Below are 16,896 nucleotides of genomic sequence, written 5' to 3' on the forward strand. Positions count from 1 at the left end.
GATTCTAGTCTGAATTACGATTTGCATGTTTTATTGAAAATGTATGTGAAAGTACAATACATGTACTAGTATTACAAACTCTACATAATAACTAATACACATATAATATACTTTGAGTAATTACTACAGATGCATTTGTGGTACACGAAACAATGAAAGACTTAAATCAAAACTTGCAACAGAGTTGTGTTTATATTGCTACCTTCTCAAAAACAATATGTATACACTGTAATGAGAGGAGATAACTGCTGTGCTGAATTTATATGTCACAGTATCACAATATCGAACCCTTTAACAGGTATTTCTTGAGACCAGCCCAAGGGTAATGTTTCTATATTCAGTTCTTAATATTTTCTTACAAATACAATTATTACAAAAGAATGAACACTCTTTAAATAGTGGTTGTTTTTCTCCTTCAACAAGACATAAAAAGCAAAATAAAAGGAAACAATGGAGTGAAGGTAAATAGATTTGGGAATGTTCTGAGAATGCATATGTACCAGTATTTTCTCAAGGGATGCCCATCTTTCTCATAACATGAAAAGTCAATATCTCTTGGCCCCAGAAGGTTCACTATTTAAAGTATTTTTGTGATTTGCAAAGCTATCAAAAGAGGAGAGGGTATTAAACAGAAAGTACTGGCTCATGTTACATTATGTAGACTTGCTACACTGATGATGACTCCCTACATTTGCAAATACACTTGTACCACAGACACATTTACAAAATCGGAGAGATTACTGGCTATTTCACGTTTTTACACAATAAGACACTGGCTTGGCTTTAACTATTCGTATTGTCAGACATCCGAATACTTACATGTAACATTGAGGGCTGGAGTGAAAACAAAACCACGATCAGCGTTTTTTGTTGGGTTTTTCTGAGACGGAATTATTATTTTTTCCATGATTGGCTTTGAAATTCCAAGAAACTATCAGATATAGTACAATTGTATATCTTAACATTTATGACAGCCACAAGAAACGTTATTGACAAATTACAGAAGAACACAGAACAAAGAACAGAAGAGAGGGGATTCTGAACGCCAATGCCATGTCGTCTGTATTCACCATATAGATTCATGATTTGTACACTGCATGCTTGCTTGCATGCATTATGCACTGCATTCACACCAATTCACACTCCACGCAAGCACTGCACATGTGAGCTGCTTGTTTTCATTCCAGCTATACCAGAAGTTATGTACGTGTATAATCAACCTGGGGAATAAAACTTGCAAGGGTTCCGGTATGAAACCACATAGCATGCCACAGTTATATTTGAGCAGGATTGCCTTCAGGTTTGAAATTTGTGAGACTAGTATGTATGTACCACTATTAAATTGTCTAGCTCACTGGCACATATTATCAATCAAGGCTTCCATGGTGGAGATACATGTGAGCAAGGATTGCAGTAGTTCACCATGAGTTCTTCCTTGGATGACTAAGCAGTAAGGCAACCTTACAGTTCTGCTTTATCATTATGTATGTCTCTTCTCATCAACACTTTAATTACCACTACCCTAATTATACAACAAAAATGTCAAGCAAGTACAAGTGTACTCAAGCATAATATACTCAAGTAAGTTCTAGATACTTTAATAATTACTTGATATGTAATATGTCAAGGTGCATATCTTTATGAAATCTTCGTTTTCTTATTTTCATGCAATGAACTAAGTCTGAGACCACATCAACACACATTTAGGTAAAGTGTTCGAAATGTATATTGAGATATTTAGTTGCATATAATTCATTTTGATACACAACATGGGGCAGCAACTCAATTACGAGACATCATACAACAGTTATACATAGTAATAAAGAATAAAACAATATTTGGGTTACTTGCTCCAGTCAAGATCCAAACCACTAAACACAAATGCAGATATAATTGTTGCAAAATTGTATGTAAAAATATAAGATTTTACTGCCTGCACAATCTACCCATATGTGCTAACATTACGTCCATTGTATAACAACTCTTAATGTGCCAATTACCAATGAACATGAATCACCTTAAATTGGTTCACAAAAAAAAAACAAGACAAAACAGAGCTTTCAACTAAATCAGCTACAAGGCCTGCAACTGAAATTTGAATGTTAAAGGGAGTGTACAGTTGTGGTCGAGGTGAGGATTTAGCTTTTAACGTTGTGCGAGATATTCAGAAACCACTCTATGATATGTCAAAGAGCATGCAGTTCTAAGGGGTATCAAAAGTTTATTCGATAAAAATCGGTTTTCAAATGGCTGAGATATCCAAAAACAAGGTGAAACAAAGAGATACTAATAAAATTGTGGCATGTTACCTTTTATTATTAGCACTTTTTTGGATATCTCAGCCATTTGAAAACAAATTTTCATCAAATAAACGTTGAATCCTTGAAATTACATGCTCTTTCATATTTCATAAGAGGCTTTTCATTATCTCACTTAGGAATGTTCAAAACATGAATCCCCACCTCAACCAGTACTGTACAGTCCCTTTAATGCACGCACGTACTTTATGAGTACAATGTAAGACTGTTCAATGGTTTACCATATTGTAAATATCCTGACTAGAATATCAGAAGGTACCTCAACACCTGGCTTTGAAATCCTTTTGGTTCTAGACTCTAAAACGCTTTTCAGCTCACTGATTCCTCCTGGGGAAAGTCAGTATCCACATGTGTGTTTACAAATGAATACCATGTCAGCGCTTAAAAAAAAGATTATAAACAAGTCTCGAAGAATTATACTTTGACTTGAATATTTTTGGCAGTCTGTGCAGCCTGCCTTGCCTTTACCACCACTTCCTTTGCACGCTGTCTCTCTACAAGCCGCGATCCATCAAAGAGACCCTCATTTCTGGGTAGACCGTGGGTACCATCAGCAAACGTGAGGAGACCTGTAGGACCAGGGGTGTGATGACATACACTGTAGTTAGATGTTAGGTTGAGCAAAACTGGATGGGATAAACAGCTACCTACAAATAGCTCTGGCATCTTGTCTTCAGAAATGTACATGAAAGCATAGATATTTCATCTGTATACACTTTACTTCAGAAGACACTGATGACATTACTTTTCAAATTTGATTTCAAATGATCAGAACTGTGACACAAGATTATCTATGTCTCTAAAAGGTAACAATGCATCATAGAGGTTTCTTTTCCTAAGAATGACGACAAAGTAAGTACTGATGAGCTGAGCTTTTTTGTGTGTGTCATGATCTTCATCATAGTTGGTGTCATCTGCAATCATTTTCATTTCATGGGGTGGTAATGATCTACTGATGAAGTGATGCTGGTTTAAATTCAAACTCACTCCATGCTTCAGCTGACTTAAATAAGTCAAGTAAGATGCCACAACAGAACAGTCAGACATTCATTCACATTTGATACAGAATACATATTAGCTATGGAATCTTGAAATATCACAATTCAAAGACAGATTGACATCACTCACAAGGCAAAAACAAATTAGATGGTGTATTTATGTCACAGCATCACAGCTGTCGTGTTGGTTTTGAAACATATGGAAATCACGTTGTTAGATAATGTAGCAACTCCAACCCTCTCTGAAAGTTATCACTACCTAGTTGTTATCTTTACAACCATGTGTTACCGATTCTATGAAATTGATAAAATTTCTGTTTCTATGTCATTTCAAACAATGGCTATCCAGGGAAGATCTGTAAACAAGTCAACAAAGACTTGTGTGGCTATGACATTATCACCAATCTGATATGCCCACCTTTTCTGAAATTATGTGAAACCAAGATTCTCAAACCTTCTTCTGTATCTCTGTTTATTTTGCTTGTTAGATATACCCTATATTACAGTAAACATAAGTATAGAAAGGATTTATGCTTTAAAAGCACGAATGACATTTAATCCCACAGTACAAACGGTATTACGAACCTTCTGGTAAGCAAGTGACACTGATCTGAACGCTTGGGCTCACATATCTTACCCAGTCCATTCACTTTGCCTTGCTTGAATTCACCCTCAAACAGCATTCCATCTGGTCGTGTGAAGACACCAAGACCCTCAAATTTACCCTGCTGAAATTGACCTTCATATCTGAAAGAAAATGGAAGAGACTTTAATGATGTAGGAACAACATCCAATTCTGCAACCCTGAAACTACAGAGACATTTAATGTGTGAAAGACAAGAACTCACATCACAGGACATTGTCATAGAATCTTGACTTACACCACACCAAACTATAAAAGATAAAGAACTGTCTCACCCTTTTACTTTCAGCAAAAGATGTAGACGTAAAAAGTGTCTAACTTTAAAGGAGGTCAAGTTCGCAGCTAAGCTGCAGCACTGAAATCATGCAAATAACACAGTGAATTAATACTGTATAAGCCATATATTTAGCGAGTTTACATTTTCGCGAATCGAGACTTCCCGATGAGTTCGCGAGTGGTTGAATTTGTGATAAGGGAGTACAGTACTGAAGGGAGAAATGTGTGCGTGCACAGCACATTTATGTCGGGATCAGAGTCACTATTTTTCACGTGTCTTTAAATTTGCGAATAGCACCCGAGTCGCAAAATTCACGAAAATAAAAACCTCTCGAAATATTTGGCATATACAGTATTTGACTGGAAGTAGGTCAGACTGTGCACAAATCAAGGTCTTCTTTTCCCCACTCTTTCCCTCTTTAACAAAATCTGTCCAAACTTATAGACTAGGTGGTATGTTATAACAATCACTTAGTGCTAAGATGTGCAAGAATAATGAATAATATCAGGAAAATACTCCTCATGTTTGCATCCTTCACATAATCTAGCACTAATGCCTTTTTCTGCATCCAACTGCTGTGACACACAAGAAAACCAATAGGGTGTGCTGAATGAATTACAGGCTCTTACGTTTTACATGTAGATTTTCAAACAAAAGTAGAGGCATGACATGCAATATACATGTAAATGAGACAAATAAATATGACATTGACACACCTTTTACAGACATTGACAGTCAATTTCATAATTGCAACATCAAGATACAGGGTGTAGAAGTGAATAGCATTTTAATTAATGAGATTATTTATTTTTTTTTTTTTTGTAAATGCCCCCCTCTCCACACAAACACAGACAAACAGACAGATACAAACATATTTTATTGGTTAATTACTCTTCTTCTGTTTTTTTTAATTATCTTATTGCTTACAAAAAGAATCCAAATCAATGACTCTGAAAGAACAGAAGAATGAAAGTAGTAGATTTTAAAAAGAGCAGTAGACAAAGCTACGGAGCTGTACCTGGATCCATCAGGAAAGAGTATTGCACCATGGCCGGAGCAGAGACCACTGTCAAACTGGCCAGAGTACTTTGTTCCATCTGAGAGATACAGCTCTCCTACACCATGTCGTTTCCCTGGTAAGTATATAGCACAAGGGATGAGAGATATGAAGTGAAAAGAATATACATGTATGTCAAATTATGAACAGCCTGATGTAATGGCTCTCTAGCTACAATCTGCGTACACTGCTTTTTGTTTTGTTTCCCTCACAAATAACATTCCTACATGTATATCCCTTCACTATTAATCTCTTACATAAATGTTACTGGTACTTGTAAGCAAACATCCTTAATAGTAAGTAACAAATGTATGTACATGAAAAACAAAGGAATAAGAATTAACATTTTAAACATCCCTTCATCATTCATTACCAACTGCATTTGGAAGAGAAGATGAAAATGCTTTCTAATGGCTGATGGATAACACATGCTGCACAAAGAATGATACACAACATACAATCTGAGAAATGACTAATAAACAGATGAAAAGTGAATGCAATAGCTAATCAAAGCTTTCCAAATAATGGAGAACTGACTATGTTATGATAATATGCTAAATAGTATGGCACTTCACCATTCATCAGTCTCTGAATGCTAATACTAGGGACTTTCGGGGAAGGACAATGGTGACACTGAAAAGTCAAGTGCACCAACTTTGAATAATCAATTAACTCCTACTGTAAACTTAAAGGTAGGGAATCCCATTTGCATGCCTCAAATGAAGAGTTGTATGACTACAGTGGTATGTTGAAGAGAGTATCATTTTAGAAACTCCCATAAAGTATTGAAAGTGGAAGGTAACATTTAGTACATTTTTATTGACCGTTAGATTTTGAATTGAATTTTTTTCGGGGCTCACCGTAAATTCCAGTACATTACTAGGCTACCTTTGCAGACCCATGCACTGCATGTGTGTCCATCATGTATATTTTGTGAAGAAAGTTCATCAAAACTTACAAACATTTCTATATACATTCTTGCCACACACTCTATATATTACATCAGCTCTTACACTTTTAGATTTGTGTTTATAGATAAAAAAATACAGAAGACTGCAACAAAAAGGCTTAAGTGTGGCTGACGCACAGAACTACTGAGTAGTTGAGTTTTGTGCATTATTCAAATTGTAGATAACTGTTGACTTCCAAATTTCTCAGCAGTGGCCTAAACAAGTCCCCTGAGGTTCATATCTAACGTTTTGCTGCATTTTGGGAGGTCTGTAAAAGGTATCCCCTACCTTTAAACATGTCCACAGGAAGTCAATGTAAATTCCTTACTTAAGAATGTTATGAAGTCATAATTATGATGATATTCAGGTCGAGGTAAAGATAACACTGCACATTCTCTATGGTATATGATCATCATAAAAATGGAAATATATCAAAAAGATAGTACTACTGAGTATCGAAGGTAAAGTAATATGTTTTTTGAGCATTTACAAGCAAGTGGCTATGGCATTAACTTCATGGTGGCCAGATTGCAAGCTTCCCATCTTCTAGTGACAAAATAATTCCACAGATCTTGTGAAACTTTTTGAATTGCTCCACCTCCATAAGTGTTAAGTTCAATGCATACTCATGATTGACATATAATGAGACAGTGGAGACAAATTCCTTGGAAAGATGAGATGATCCCACGCACGTTGGAAAATATTTTGTGCCATTTTGAAGCAGTTACATGTTGTACCTGAAATAAATCTGTCTATTGTATATCATGCTTGGATTTGAATCTGCATTAGTACCAAACATTATGTCTTCATGTGAATGTAGCATAAATGGAATATGAACACTCACCTTCCAGCCATTCTCCTTTGTATTCTTCACCGTCAGGGTACTTGTAAACACCATGGGCAGTCATCATGACCAATTAGATTTGTCACTCTACAAAGATGATAAAAACAATACAAACAAAAACAGCCATTGTACAGATTCTACTCCTCTGCTCATCTATACAAAGTGGTGTACAAATCCTAGTGGGGTTGGGTTTGGGGGGCAGTTAGCCTTGACCAAAAGATCAGTCTGTGTCTGTTCGTCGGGGACGTGTTCCACGGAGACTTCACGGATCCCCTCCTGAGGAGAGTGATAACATCAAAAAAATAAAGACTCTCCAGACAAATAGATCTTTCTGTCTACATTTAGCCTTGACTCCTCCCCCCCCCCCCTCTACTGTACTTTACAACCATAACCAGACACAGACTGTGATGATGACTTTAAACCCGACTGCAGAGTCACATGACTGACACATTGGACCCCGTCAGGGGACTACGGACGTACCCTCATGACCTTGACGTGATGCTTGATGGACTACCAGACTGGACCGAGATTTGCCACGGATGTGTAGTAAATTTACCCATGAAACTCCTGGAAAAGCCTTGGGCATCAGGCACATTAGTATTCCCATAAAGTGGGGGTGACGCCCACTTTTAATATAGTTGTGACTAGACAGACTGTGTCAATTTACGTTCTTCTGCTCTCTAGTTTTAGCTATTGAGCTGCGACCAGCCCCACTGACTCACTCAGGTCATAATTTAAACTAGCTACACGCAGCCGCTGTCGCGAAGCGACAGACACAGCGGTCTGGTCAGGCTAAATTTAAACCAACCAAGGAGGTACTACAGTAGGCGAGCTCGCCTAGTACTGTAGAGTGTAGTAGTAATCTAGTATGTAATACCGCCTTGCCCGGCCCTTACCCTTGGTTTACTGCGACCAGCAGCCCCAAACGCGTTTAGGGCTGCTGGTCGCAGATAGACCCTCCTAATTAACCATGGACCTACGTTGTAGGTCCATGGTATAAATGTGTACAAGGAGCGCCTCGGGGTTACCCGAACGCGGAGCGGCCCGGGGTTAATCTCTAAACAACCGTTACGGCGTTAGCTCGGTATGAGCTAGACTAACGTTAGTCTGTAGTTAGGTGTAACGTTAGGGGGTCATCACAGATTAACACTTACCTTTAAAGTTATAATGTCAAAAAGCAGAAGAGACGGATCATCTGCGCGACGGTACTGCTAAACAGATCCCAAGTCACACAAGTCAACTGACGTTGGTTGTGACGAGGGCCGAGCACGGCCACAGTATAGTCGTGATTTGTAGGGTTGGTAGTAATTCGGGTCACCCCACCCAGTCCCGGATCTTTGCATCACGCAGTCAGCTCAGTGACTCGGTGAATTATTTCTATGCCACGTTTATCGTTAGTCTCTTTCTCTGTTGTGACGATAAACCCTAACACTAATCCCTCTGTAGCCTAGCCTGCTTGTAACCGTTTTCGGTAGTATACTACTCACCTTTTCAATTTCGACAACACAAATCGAAGACAACTACTAGCTTGCCTTATCTTGAGCTCAATACAACCAGTCTAGTCCAAGAGGTTGTAAAGATCTATGATCGTGCCTTTGCTGTACATTTACAGCTTCTCATGAGCGCACACACAGTGTACTGTACAATGTATGTACATTGTAGTTGTGTGTCCTCTTTGTATTACCTCAAGCGCATGCATGGATCGTCGATCATCACTGCCGGTGCGCGCACGCCACTGTGCACGCTCGGATCAGTCAGCTGTACGTATCTGTACCAGTTGAACATTCTATGGTGTCCTTGTAGTACTGTAACTAAAATATCAGCAAACCATTCGATGTACACACGTATATTCATCTGTTAAATTCTTTTTGAAAACGGTATATCTATATATAGGCCCAATGCCCCCTTTCTTCACCCTCTTAGTCTTTATAAAGATGACAAGAATTTAGGCATTTACACATTTCTGCCAGTTGTTTTGAGGAGCTCGGCATTGGGTGTATGATCAAACCAAAACTAATAATTTTATGATAAAATGCGGATTGCGAAAGCAGCAAAGTATGGATTTATGAGAACACATCAACGAAAACCCGAGTAAAATCGGACGATCGATCGAAAAGATTATGAATTTCAGTGCCATCACGGTTGAATAAGAAGACTATAGGCCTATACAGTTGGTGTGGCTGACGTCATGTTCTTGATACCATTCTTGTACTTAACTTTGTCTCATTGCGATTATTCTGATTAATTTTCGGGATGATTGTAAGCAATAATACTGTGCTTCTGATTTATAGTTCCCCACCAAGTTTGGTTTTTGTAACTACTTGATTAATTACCCTGCACTATTAATGTGCTCGAGGCCTATAAATTGTTAGAAATCCCAGCGTGTCGACTATTTTTGAACTTCAAAAAGACAAAATGTTATTGTAGGGCCTATCAAAAAGTATATAATATGATTAGATTTTTTCCTTGTTTTTGTGAACATACAAGTGGAAATGAATTCAAATAAATCAATCAATAGGGCATTCGTAGGGCCTATGGACAATAAAAATGAAAAAAATCTAAAAAATCGCTGACTTTCTATCATAATGAAAGGGCACTAAACTGATTTACCTCTTAGAAAGCAGGGGAGTAAATTACCGTTAATATGTCAGTTACACAAGTCAATGACTATAATGGAATGGGCCTACTTCATAAAAAATTACTATCCTTCCCGTTTTTCTTTTTATCCACATCAGTCATTACGACCCTATATCTTATTCATTCTCGATAGGGCCTATCATCAATGAAGTCATTGATTTATTTTGTCAGTTTTTCTAGGTCCTAAATAGCAATGACACACTCGGTAGGCCTAAAATGAAATTTATGCCCTACAGGTATAGGGCCTATACTGTTGTGTACAGGCAGTGGAATGGGGGAGCGGGTGATGACGATGAGTTTAAGAAGCTTCGGTGTCCCCCCCCCCCCCCCCCCACACACACACACACACACACCAAAACAACAACAACAACAACAACAATAATAATCGCGATATACGCACCATAGGCCTACCCCTATACACGCACACTCACACACAAACGAGCAAACACAAAAAGTACCGTATACTCCCATGATTCTGCATGGAGGTAGTGACTCTTTTCTACCTCCATGATGGGTCTGAGATGGTGGTTGGTGGTTATTTTCAGATGGATAATGTGTCAATGTCAATATAATGGATCTGTTTCAGAGCACTAAGACAACTAAAAGTTTCATCGGTGAAGGCCTCATTATGTTTCACATAAACACGGACATAAGGTAGAATAATAATGGTAATGTATAACCGTAACGTATAGTAATAACGTAGACGAGGTATCAAGGTCACTGGTGGCACTGTAGTACGCAAAATCGGATGTCATTCGCTGATGATCGTCATTTTTAACATTAATTTGCATGGTGAATCACTAGTGAAAAACAGCACTGGCGTATTCAAGCCACTCCCCCGCCCGCCCGCTCGCTCCGCTCCCTCGCATAACCGCCCCCTAAGATCAAATCCTTGCTACGCCGTTGGAAAACAGTACAGTAAGATACATTGTACATGTCTATTCAGGGAGGTATAAGGTGAATCGTTTCTCCTTGCTCTCACCCCGGGATCGAGAGATGAATACCAAAGTGTGATGTAGTATTGAAATCTCCGTACGTGTTTTGCTTGACCGAAAGATCGGTCTGTATCTTGTCGGGAGTAAGATGTTCCGCGGAGACTGCGTCTGGCTTTGAGGGCCGTGAAAGTAAAAAAAAAAAATAAAAAAAAAATGATATAAACTCCTCCGGAAAGACGGATTTTCTATCTCGTGTTTTTGCCTGACTGTCACGATAAGGCGTTTCTTGCTAGGGGATCCCCCTTGCTAGTATGCTAGGCGTTCCTTGCTAGGGGATCCCCCTTGCTAGTATGCTAGCGAAGATCTTTGGTATGGTTGGACCTACTACTAATCGACCGCCTAATGTTTATTTGCTTGATAAGAATATTGAACACTAAAATTCACCTAAAAAACTTGACCTACGTGATTGAGAAAATCCAGCTCTATCAAATGCCGTTGTTCCCTTTTTGATTCGAAGTTTCAGTGCAAAAATATCGCCGACGAACTTGCGTGGCCTCGTTTCAGCTCCCCGCGGTAAATCGCATTATTAGGATCGACCGCTGTTTTTGCATTGACAATGCACGCAAACCGAGTTGTATTGAACACCGTGTTGTACGAAGCTTTTTAGAAGCCTTTTAGAAACTTCCATAGACATTACATGGTGCTGTTATTACGATTCGGTGAAAATATTCATTCGAAATTTTGTCCTTGATTAAATCCATTAATGAACAGTGAATTATCGCGTTTTCCCACACCATCCTCATCTACATTCAAAGCCAATCCATTTTTATGTGCTTTGCGCGCAGAGAAGTGCGTACTAAGTGTTCAGTGCGCGAATTATACGCGGTCGGTTTCAATAAGGGTGGTCGATATGTAGTAGGGCTACCATACATGTGCTAGTAACCACGCCCCCTTGACCCCATCCGGATCCACCGCGACCGCATATCACGATACACAAATACAAAGTAGCGATCGCATATCATGCTGATAGCATAGTGCGCGCCTGGTGGTTTTCCCCGCCGACGAACTGGACGAACGCGAAAGGCTTGTCATATGACATAAAAATCAGATGTTCTTAGCGAATGCAGGGAAGGACACAACCAGGCGATCAACCAAGAGTCAGGCTATACGCCTTACTGTTTACTGATAGTATACCGACTCAGCTGATATGTATTCGAACTGCGACTCTGCATCCAAGCATCTGCCTGTGCATATCGAGGATGTCTAGTGCGAGGTAGACCTCAAATGCAAACACTGACAACTACTGCAGTACATTTGTACATGATCTAACGGTGGTTGACGCAACCAGCGCCGGCAAGGGACACATGAAGGCAGGCACTGCCACAGGGTACCCTGCTTAGTCAGAGCGGCACATCCGTTCTGGTCCAAACAACAAACTGTCTGTTCATTCATTCTTAACCTTAGGTGAGTAGGACCTACGTCATACTGTTATGGTTTATTAGTGTAATTCGTAGGTAGGGCCTAATGAAAAAAAGTGGAGATTTCAATGAATAGCAAGTCAGCATCTCGACAACTGCTAATTTGGAAAACTACCGAATCACAGTGCCGTGGGTCAGACATAGAATCTATGTCAATACACAGTGACTGTATTTCATTTGTGTATTAGTGATGATATATTAAGACTTGGACTGGACAAAGTAAGAGATAGAATGCACATTATGATATAGATTATGAGAATGACGTATAGTACTTCTCATTCTGTGTTCATCTGGACAGAAAGAAATCCCGTCCAGAAAGATAGAAAAGGTGGATTTTTTTTTGTTTTGTTTTGTCGAGATTTACATGACATCAATTTATGCAAAACCAAACATTTTTTTTAAATAAAAGTATAAAACAATACCACTGTAAAAGTGGATATTTTTGCCCGATTAATTTTTCGCGCTTGGCCTGGTAAAAAATGTTTCGCGTGTTTTTAATTCCGCGGAATTAAGACACCAAGTACAGGAACGTATGGCAAGCAAAAATATTCCTGTGCTTTTATTTTCGTGCTAGTTTACGGTTGCTCGAAATGTGCGAAAATTTCAACACCATGAAAATTTCCACTTTTACAGTATTACAAGAAGTTTAGAATTGTGCAAACCAATGGAGAGTTGCACTGTATAACTTAAAAGTTATAGGGTGATAACCCCAATTCGGATCCCATACCCTTAATACTTTACATATATTTGCATAGAGATTGCAGTGATAAATTATCTAGGTATTTCATGAAAATATGTCGGACTTTTTTCCTTGATTAACCTGAATGTTTGGCATTAAGCATACAGAACTTATTTCCCTCTCTGCATCCTCCCGAGTCTTGCTGAAAATTATATCTTTTGCACTGCTACAGCAGGCCCCTATTTCCATATTAATAGGGCAATTAAAAAAAAAACAACTTTTCTGTTATATCCAGTTTTGATTTGTGCTGACTATTCATATGATTTACTGTTAACACTGAGTGCGTTTAGTACTATATGTCTATTCATGTGACCGAAAATTTGCTTTTTTATTTACGCTGAGATTAGTACAATTGAATTAGACGAGAAAACAGAACAGTAAAAATCTCATTTAAATGAATACATTAATTAACTAGAAAAGCACTCTGAGAGCACAGACCTCCGCCAAGCAGCTAGTTTCCACCGATGATCTTGCTCTTCCCAATGAGATTTTTCTCCTCTCCACCACAGGGGAAAAGCTCTTTGGGCTCTTCCATAGAGATCAGTGATTGCCACCCATAGGTATACAAGCTGCAAAATCGCCTGATTTCCCAATATAAAAGCCTTTGTTACATCATAAACCCTCAGCTATGCGGCACGCCTCGCCCTAGCAGAAATTACAGCACACACTTTAGTGCGCATATGAAAACCTCAAAATGCGCAACTTGAACTCCCAAGTTCATTGACCCTACCTGCCAAAATATCAAAAATCTTTCATAAATTCCCCCAAAATTCTAGAATCACTACCAAAATTTTTTAAATTTGTTACTTGTGTCATTCTCAACCTTTCCTATTCACCCAAATCCATTAACTACTTTTTGAATTATTTTGCACACGGACAAACAAACAAACAAACAAACCAATGGTAGCGAAAACATCACCTCCTCCCTTGGCAGAGGTAAAAATGGGAACCGGAATGGACATTAATTATGCACATGTGTTTTTAGCGACCCCATGTATACAAATTAGTTGAGGCAATGTCATTTTCATGTCACAATGCTCCCATTACTTCATGCATAATACAAGAGTATGGTATATTGATGGTATTTGATCAACCTGATGACGAGTTCCCTTGCTCTTGAAAAAATGAAAAATGGTGAGGTTGTACAGCTCTTCACTGAGCTTAATTGAAGGATTTATTATGTATACTCAATCCCCTATTTTTTTAAATGTATATACACAGTATAAAGAACAGAAAGTTGAATAAAACAGAAATGGTTAACACATAATAAATTCCATATCTTTCTTATTCATCATAGATATACTTCTACCATTCTCTTTGAAATTTCTCTATGTAAGCAAATTGATTTATTTAGACTTATTTTTTTGAAAGCCAAGAAATTTACATGGCAAGGCCTATAAAGTTCACAAAGTTCACTGCCAGAAATGTGCATATTTTGCTAGAAGTATTACTATGAAAGACCAAGCATTGTTATGCAAACAAATTTTATAGACCCACTTTAGGACTTGGTAGAAATCCAGATTATACAATAGAGAGTTTAAGACACATGATAGTGGTGTGTACATGTAATTTTTATATGTTTTTTGTAGTCCTCTATTGTACAGCTAATGATCAAAGACTGTTATGGGCAGAACTAAATAACATTCTTTTATGCGTCTCTCTTTGTTTCAGACAGGTGCTGGATTGTGCAGCATGGCCACTGCAACATCACCAAAGATAGCAGAAAGTCTGCATTCCCATCTTATGTGCCCCATCCACCTTGACATTCTTAAGAACCCAAAGACTCTGCCTTGCCAACATGTTGTGTGTGCAGAATGCATCCAAAAATGGATCGATGCTCGAGGTGGGCAACTCTTCTGTCCAGAGTGTCATGTGATGCAACCTCTGCCAGCTGAGGGTGTGCAGGGTCTCCCAAACAACTTCAAGATGGCAAGTATGTGTGAGTTAGTAGAATCCCTCATGAAGTCTGAGAATGAGGTGGCTGCATGCGAGGAGCACCTGAAGAAACCAGTAGCCAAGATCTGTCTGCACTGCATGGTACCAGTCTGTGAAGACTGCGTCAAGTCCAAGCACAAAACCCACAAGACCATTGCTATCGAAGAATTCCTCAGGCAGATGGGAGACCCACTGCCCAAGTTAGTCACACAAGCCAAGGGCAAGCTGCAGGAAATTTTCCAGGCTGTTGAAGTGCTTGAGAAGACCAGAACTGAGCTAAGGACCAACCACGATGCTGCACTCAAGGAGTGTGATGATCAGGTGCACAAATGGATGAAGACACTCACTCAAGCCCAGGTCAAGATGAGGAGTGACATTGAGAGAGTCTACAATGAGAAGGAAGCAGGATTGATAGAACAACTTGAGTCTCTCTCATCAGCAAGAGCTGAAATAAATGAATGGATGGCAGTTGAGAATGACTCTGATGCAGAATCTAGTATGACAAAGTCAGTGATGACTGCTGCAGGTCAGCAAATGTGGAATAAACTAAACCAGCTGATGCAACAGAGCTTGAGACTTACACCAGAGCAAAACAGTCTGATCTCTTTGAAGTGGGATGCAGATCTTGATAGTGCAGTTCAGAAGGAAAACTTGGGATCTGTGGTGACTAAGGCTGTCCCTACCAGCCAACAATCATCTTTGTCAGTTTCTGCACTCAGAGCTCCTGTACAGTCAGAAGTTACGGTTCAAGTCACGCTTCGTGATGCTGTTGGCTCTCTTGTGCTTGGTGGTGACAGCTCTTCCCTCTCGGCATCCATCCAAGCTCCTGGTGGTTTCACTGGATACCTGCAGTTCGAATGTAAAAATGATAGTACATCTGTGTGTGAAGCTGTTTTCACGCCAAAGTATATTGGCAAGTACAGGATAGAAGCACAGCTGGGTGGGAAGACTATCAAAAACAGCCCACTCAATATCATTGCCACACCAAGGGGTCAGATGACTCTAGATGAACGAGGCAGTCTAAACAATCCTCATGATATTGTCAAGCAAGACGATAACTTTTATGTTGCTGATAAAGGTAGCGGCCAGGTGCTCATCATGGACAAGGAATTCAAGCTTGTTGGGAAATTTTTCCCTCCAAGTGGGCAGGGATTGTATCAATACCAGCCATATTCTATAGCCTGCACTGGCAAGACATTTGTGGTCTCTGACCCAAAGAATCACTGTGTGTTTGAGTTTGTTAATTCAGCCTACCTTCAGCGCTTTGGTCAGGATATCCTCAAGCTACCAACAGGTATTGCATGCGACAAGGCAGGAAAAGTTTATGTAGCAGATTGTCAGCAGCATTGTGTGCATGTCTTTAACCCTCTGAGAGAGCACATTGCAGTCCTAGGAGGACCAGGCTCCACCAGGGGTCAGCTTAAGCAACCTTGGTTCATTGCCATCAACTCCAAGGGTGAGGTAGCGGTAGCAGATTTCGGGAACCACCGCATCCAGGTCATCAACCCAGAGACAGACGAGGTCAGCCGGCTCATCGATGTCCACCTGAACCAGAAGGTGTGGGATGTACGGGGTCTTGACGTGGACAAGAATGACAACATCTATGTCACAGTGAGACAGTCTGGCAACATGCGGGGATGGAGCTCAGAGTGTGTCATTGCCTACAGTCCAGAGGGCGTCTTCCTTGGCAACTTTGGAAGTGGTTTCAATTACGTCAGAGGACTCACTGTTATCGAAGATGCTGAGAATACCATCGCACTGGTTGTTGATGGGGCCAATCATCGCATAAAAGGCTACAAAATGTGAGGATCCTAAGCTCATACTCCAGTGCATTCAATGATTGGACTTCACCTGAACCCCTATTCAGCAGTGGAAAAATGACCAATAGATCAAAGTACATAGCATGATATGACATTTCAACAACATGCAAATTTTCCATTAATTTCAGATGTAGAGATAGGTTTACATCAGTTTGAAAACACAGGCCTGTTGTGTATCGTGACCCTGTTACATTTTATTTCTTCATCTCTTGAATGGAAAATATGTTATGAGAATGTACTGTATTTTGTGTGAACATACTATATA

The 16,896-nt window shown here is 39.4% G+C and overlaps 2 protein-coding genes across 3 annotated transcripts; one reads left to right on the forward strand and one right to left on the reverse strand.

Annotated features, from left to right (window-relative positions):
* Nucleotides 1–13: 13 nt before the first annotated feature.
* On the reverse strand, nucleotides 14–8,638 carry LOC140242176 (MORN repeat-containing protein 4-like). Of its 2 annotated transcripts, none has more exons than XM_072321941.1 (5): nucleotides 8,575–8,638; nucleotides 7,088–7,174; nucleotides 5,255–5,369; nucleotides 3,954–4,063; nucleotides 14–2,887 (listed from the first exon to the last, which is right to left on the reverse strand). In XM_072321941.1, the coding sequence occupies exons 2-5, from the start codon at nucleotides 7,152–7,154 to the stop codon at nucleotides 2,733–2,735; spliced, it is 447 nt and encodes a 148-aa protein (XP_072178042.1). In that variant the 5' UTR covers nucleotides 7,155–7,174; nucleotides 8,575–8,638; the 3' UTR covers nucleotides 14–2,732. The 2 variants fall into 2 exon arrangements, with proteins under 2 accessions (XP_072178042.1, XP_072178043.1); XM_072321942.1 differs by lacking the exon at nucleotides 8,575–8,638 and adding an exon at nucleotides 8,242–8,311.
* Nucleotides 8,639–14,551: 5,913 nt separating this feature from the next.
* On the forward strand, nucleotides 14,552–16,617 carry LOC140241993 (tripartite motif-containing protein 2-like). Its single transcript, XM_072321735.1, has one exon. It carries the CDS (start codon nucleotides 14,569–14,571, stop codon nucleotides 16,615–16,617), a length of 2,049 nt encoding a protein of 682 aa, XP_072177836.1. The 5' UTR covers nucleotides 14,552–14,568.
* Nucleotides 16,618–16,896: the final 279 nt, after the last annotated feature.

This window comes from Diadema setosum, chromosome 18, assembly GCF_964275005.1.
Source record: "Diadema setosum chromosome 18, eeDiaSeto1, whole genome shotgun sequence".
In the NCBI taxonomy this organism is placed as follows: domain Eukaryota; kingdom Metazoa; phylum Echinodermata; class Echinoidea; order Diadematoida; family Diadematidae; genus Diadema; species Diadema setosum.

Excerpts from the sequence above, each read along its gene's own strand:
- LOC140241993 (XM_072321735.1), top strand. The coding sequence starts at position 14,569 with ATGGCCACTGCAACATCACCAAAGATAGCAGAAAGTCTGCATTCCCAT.
- LOC140242176 (XM_072321941.1), bottom strand. The coding sequence starts at position 7,154 with ATGATGACTGCCCATGGTGTTTACAAGTACCCTGACGGTGAAGAATAC. Across the intron at positions 5,370-7,087 it reads CAAAGGAGAATGGCTGGAAG|GGAAACGACATGGTGTAGGA; the intron begins GTGAGTGTTCAT and ends TATACTTACCAG. Across the intron at positions 4,064-5,254 it reads CTCTTTCCTGATGGATCCAG|ATATGAAGGTCAATTTCAGC; the intron begins GTACAGCTCCGT and ends ATTTTCTTTCAG.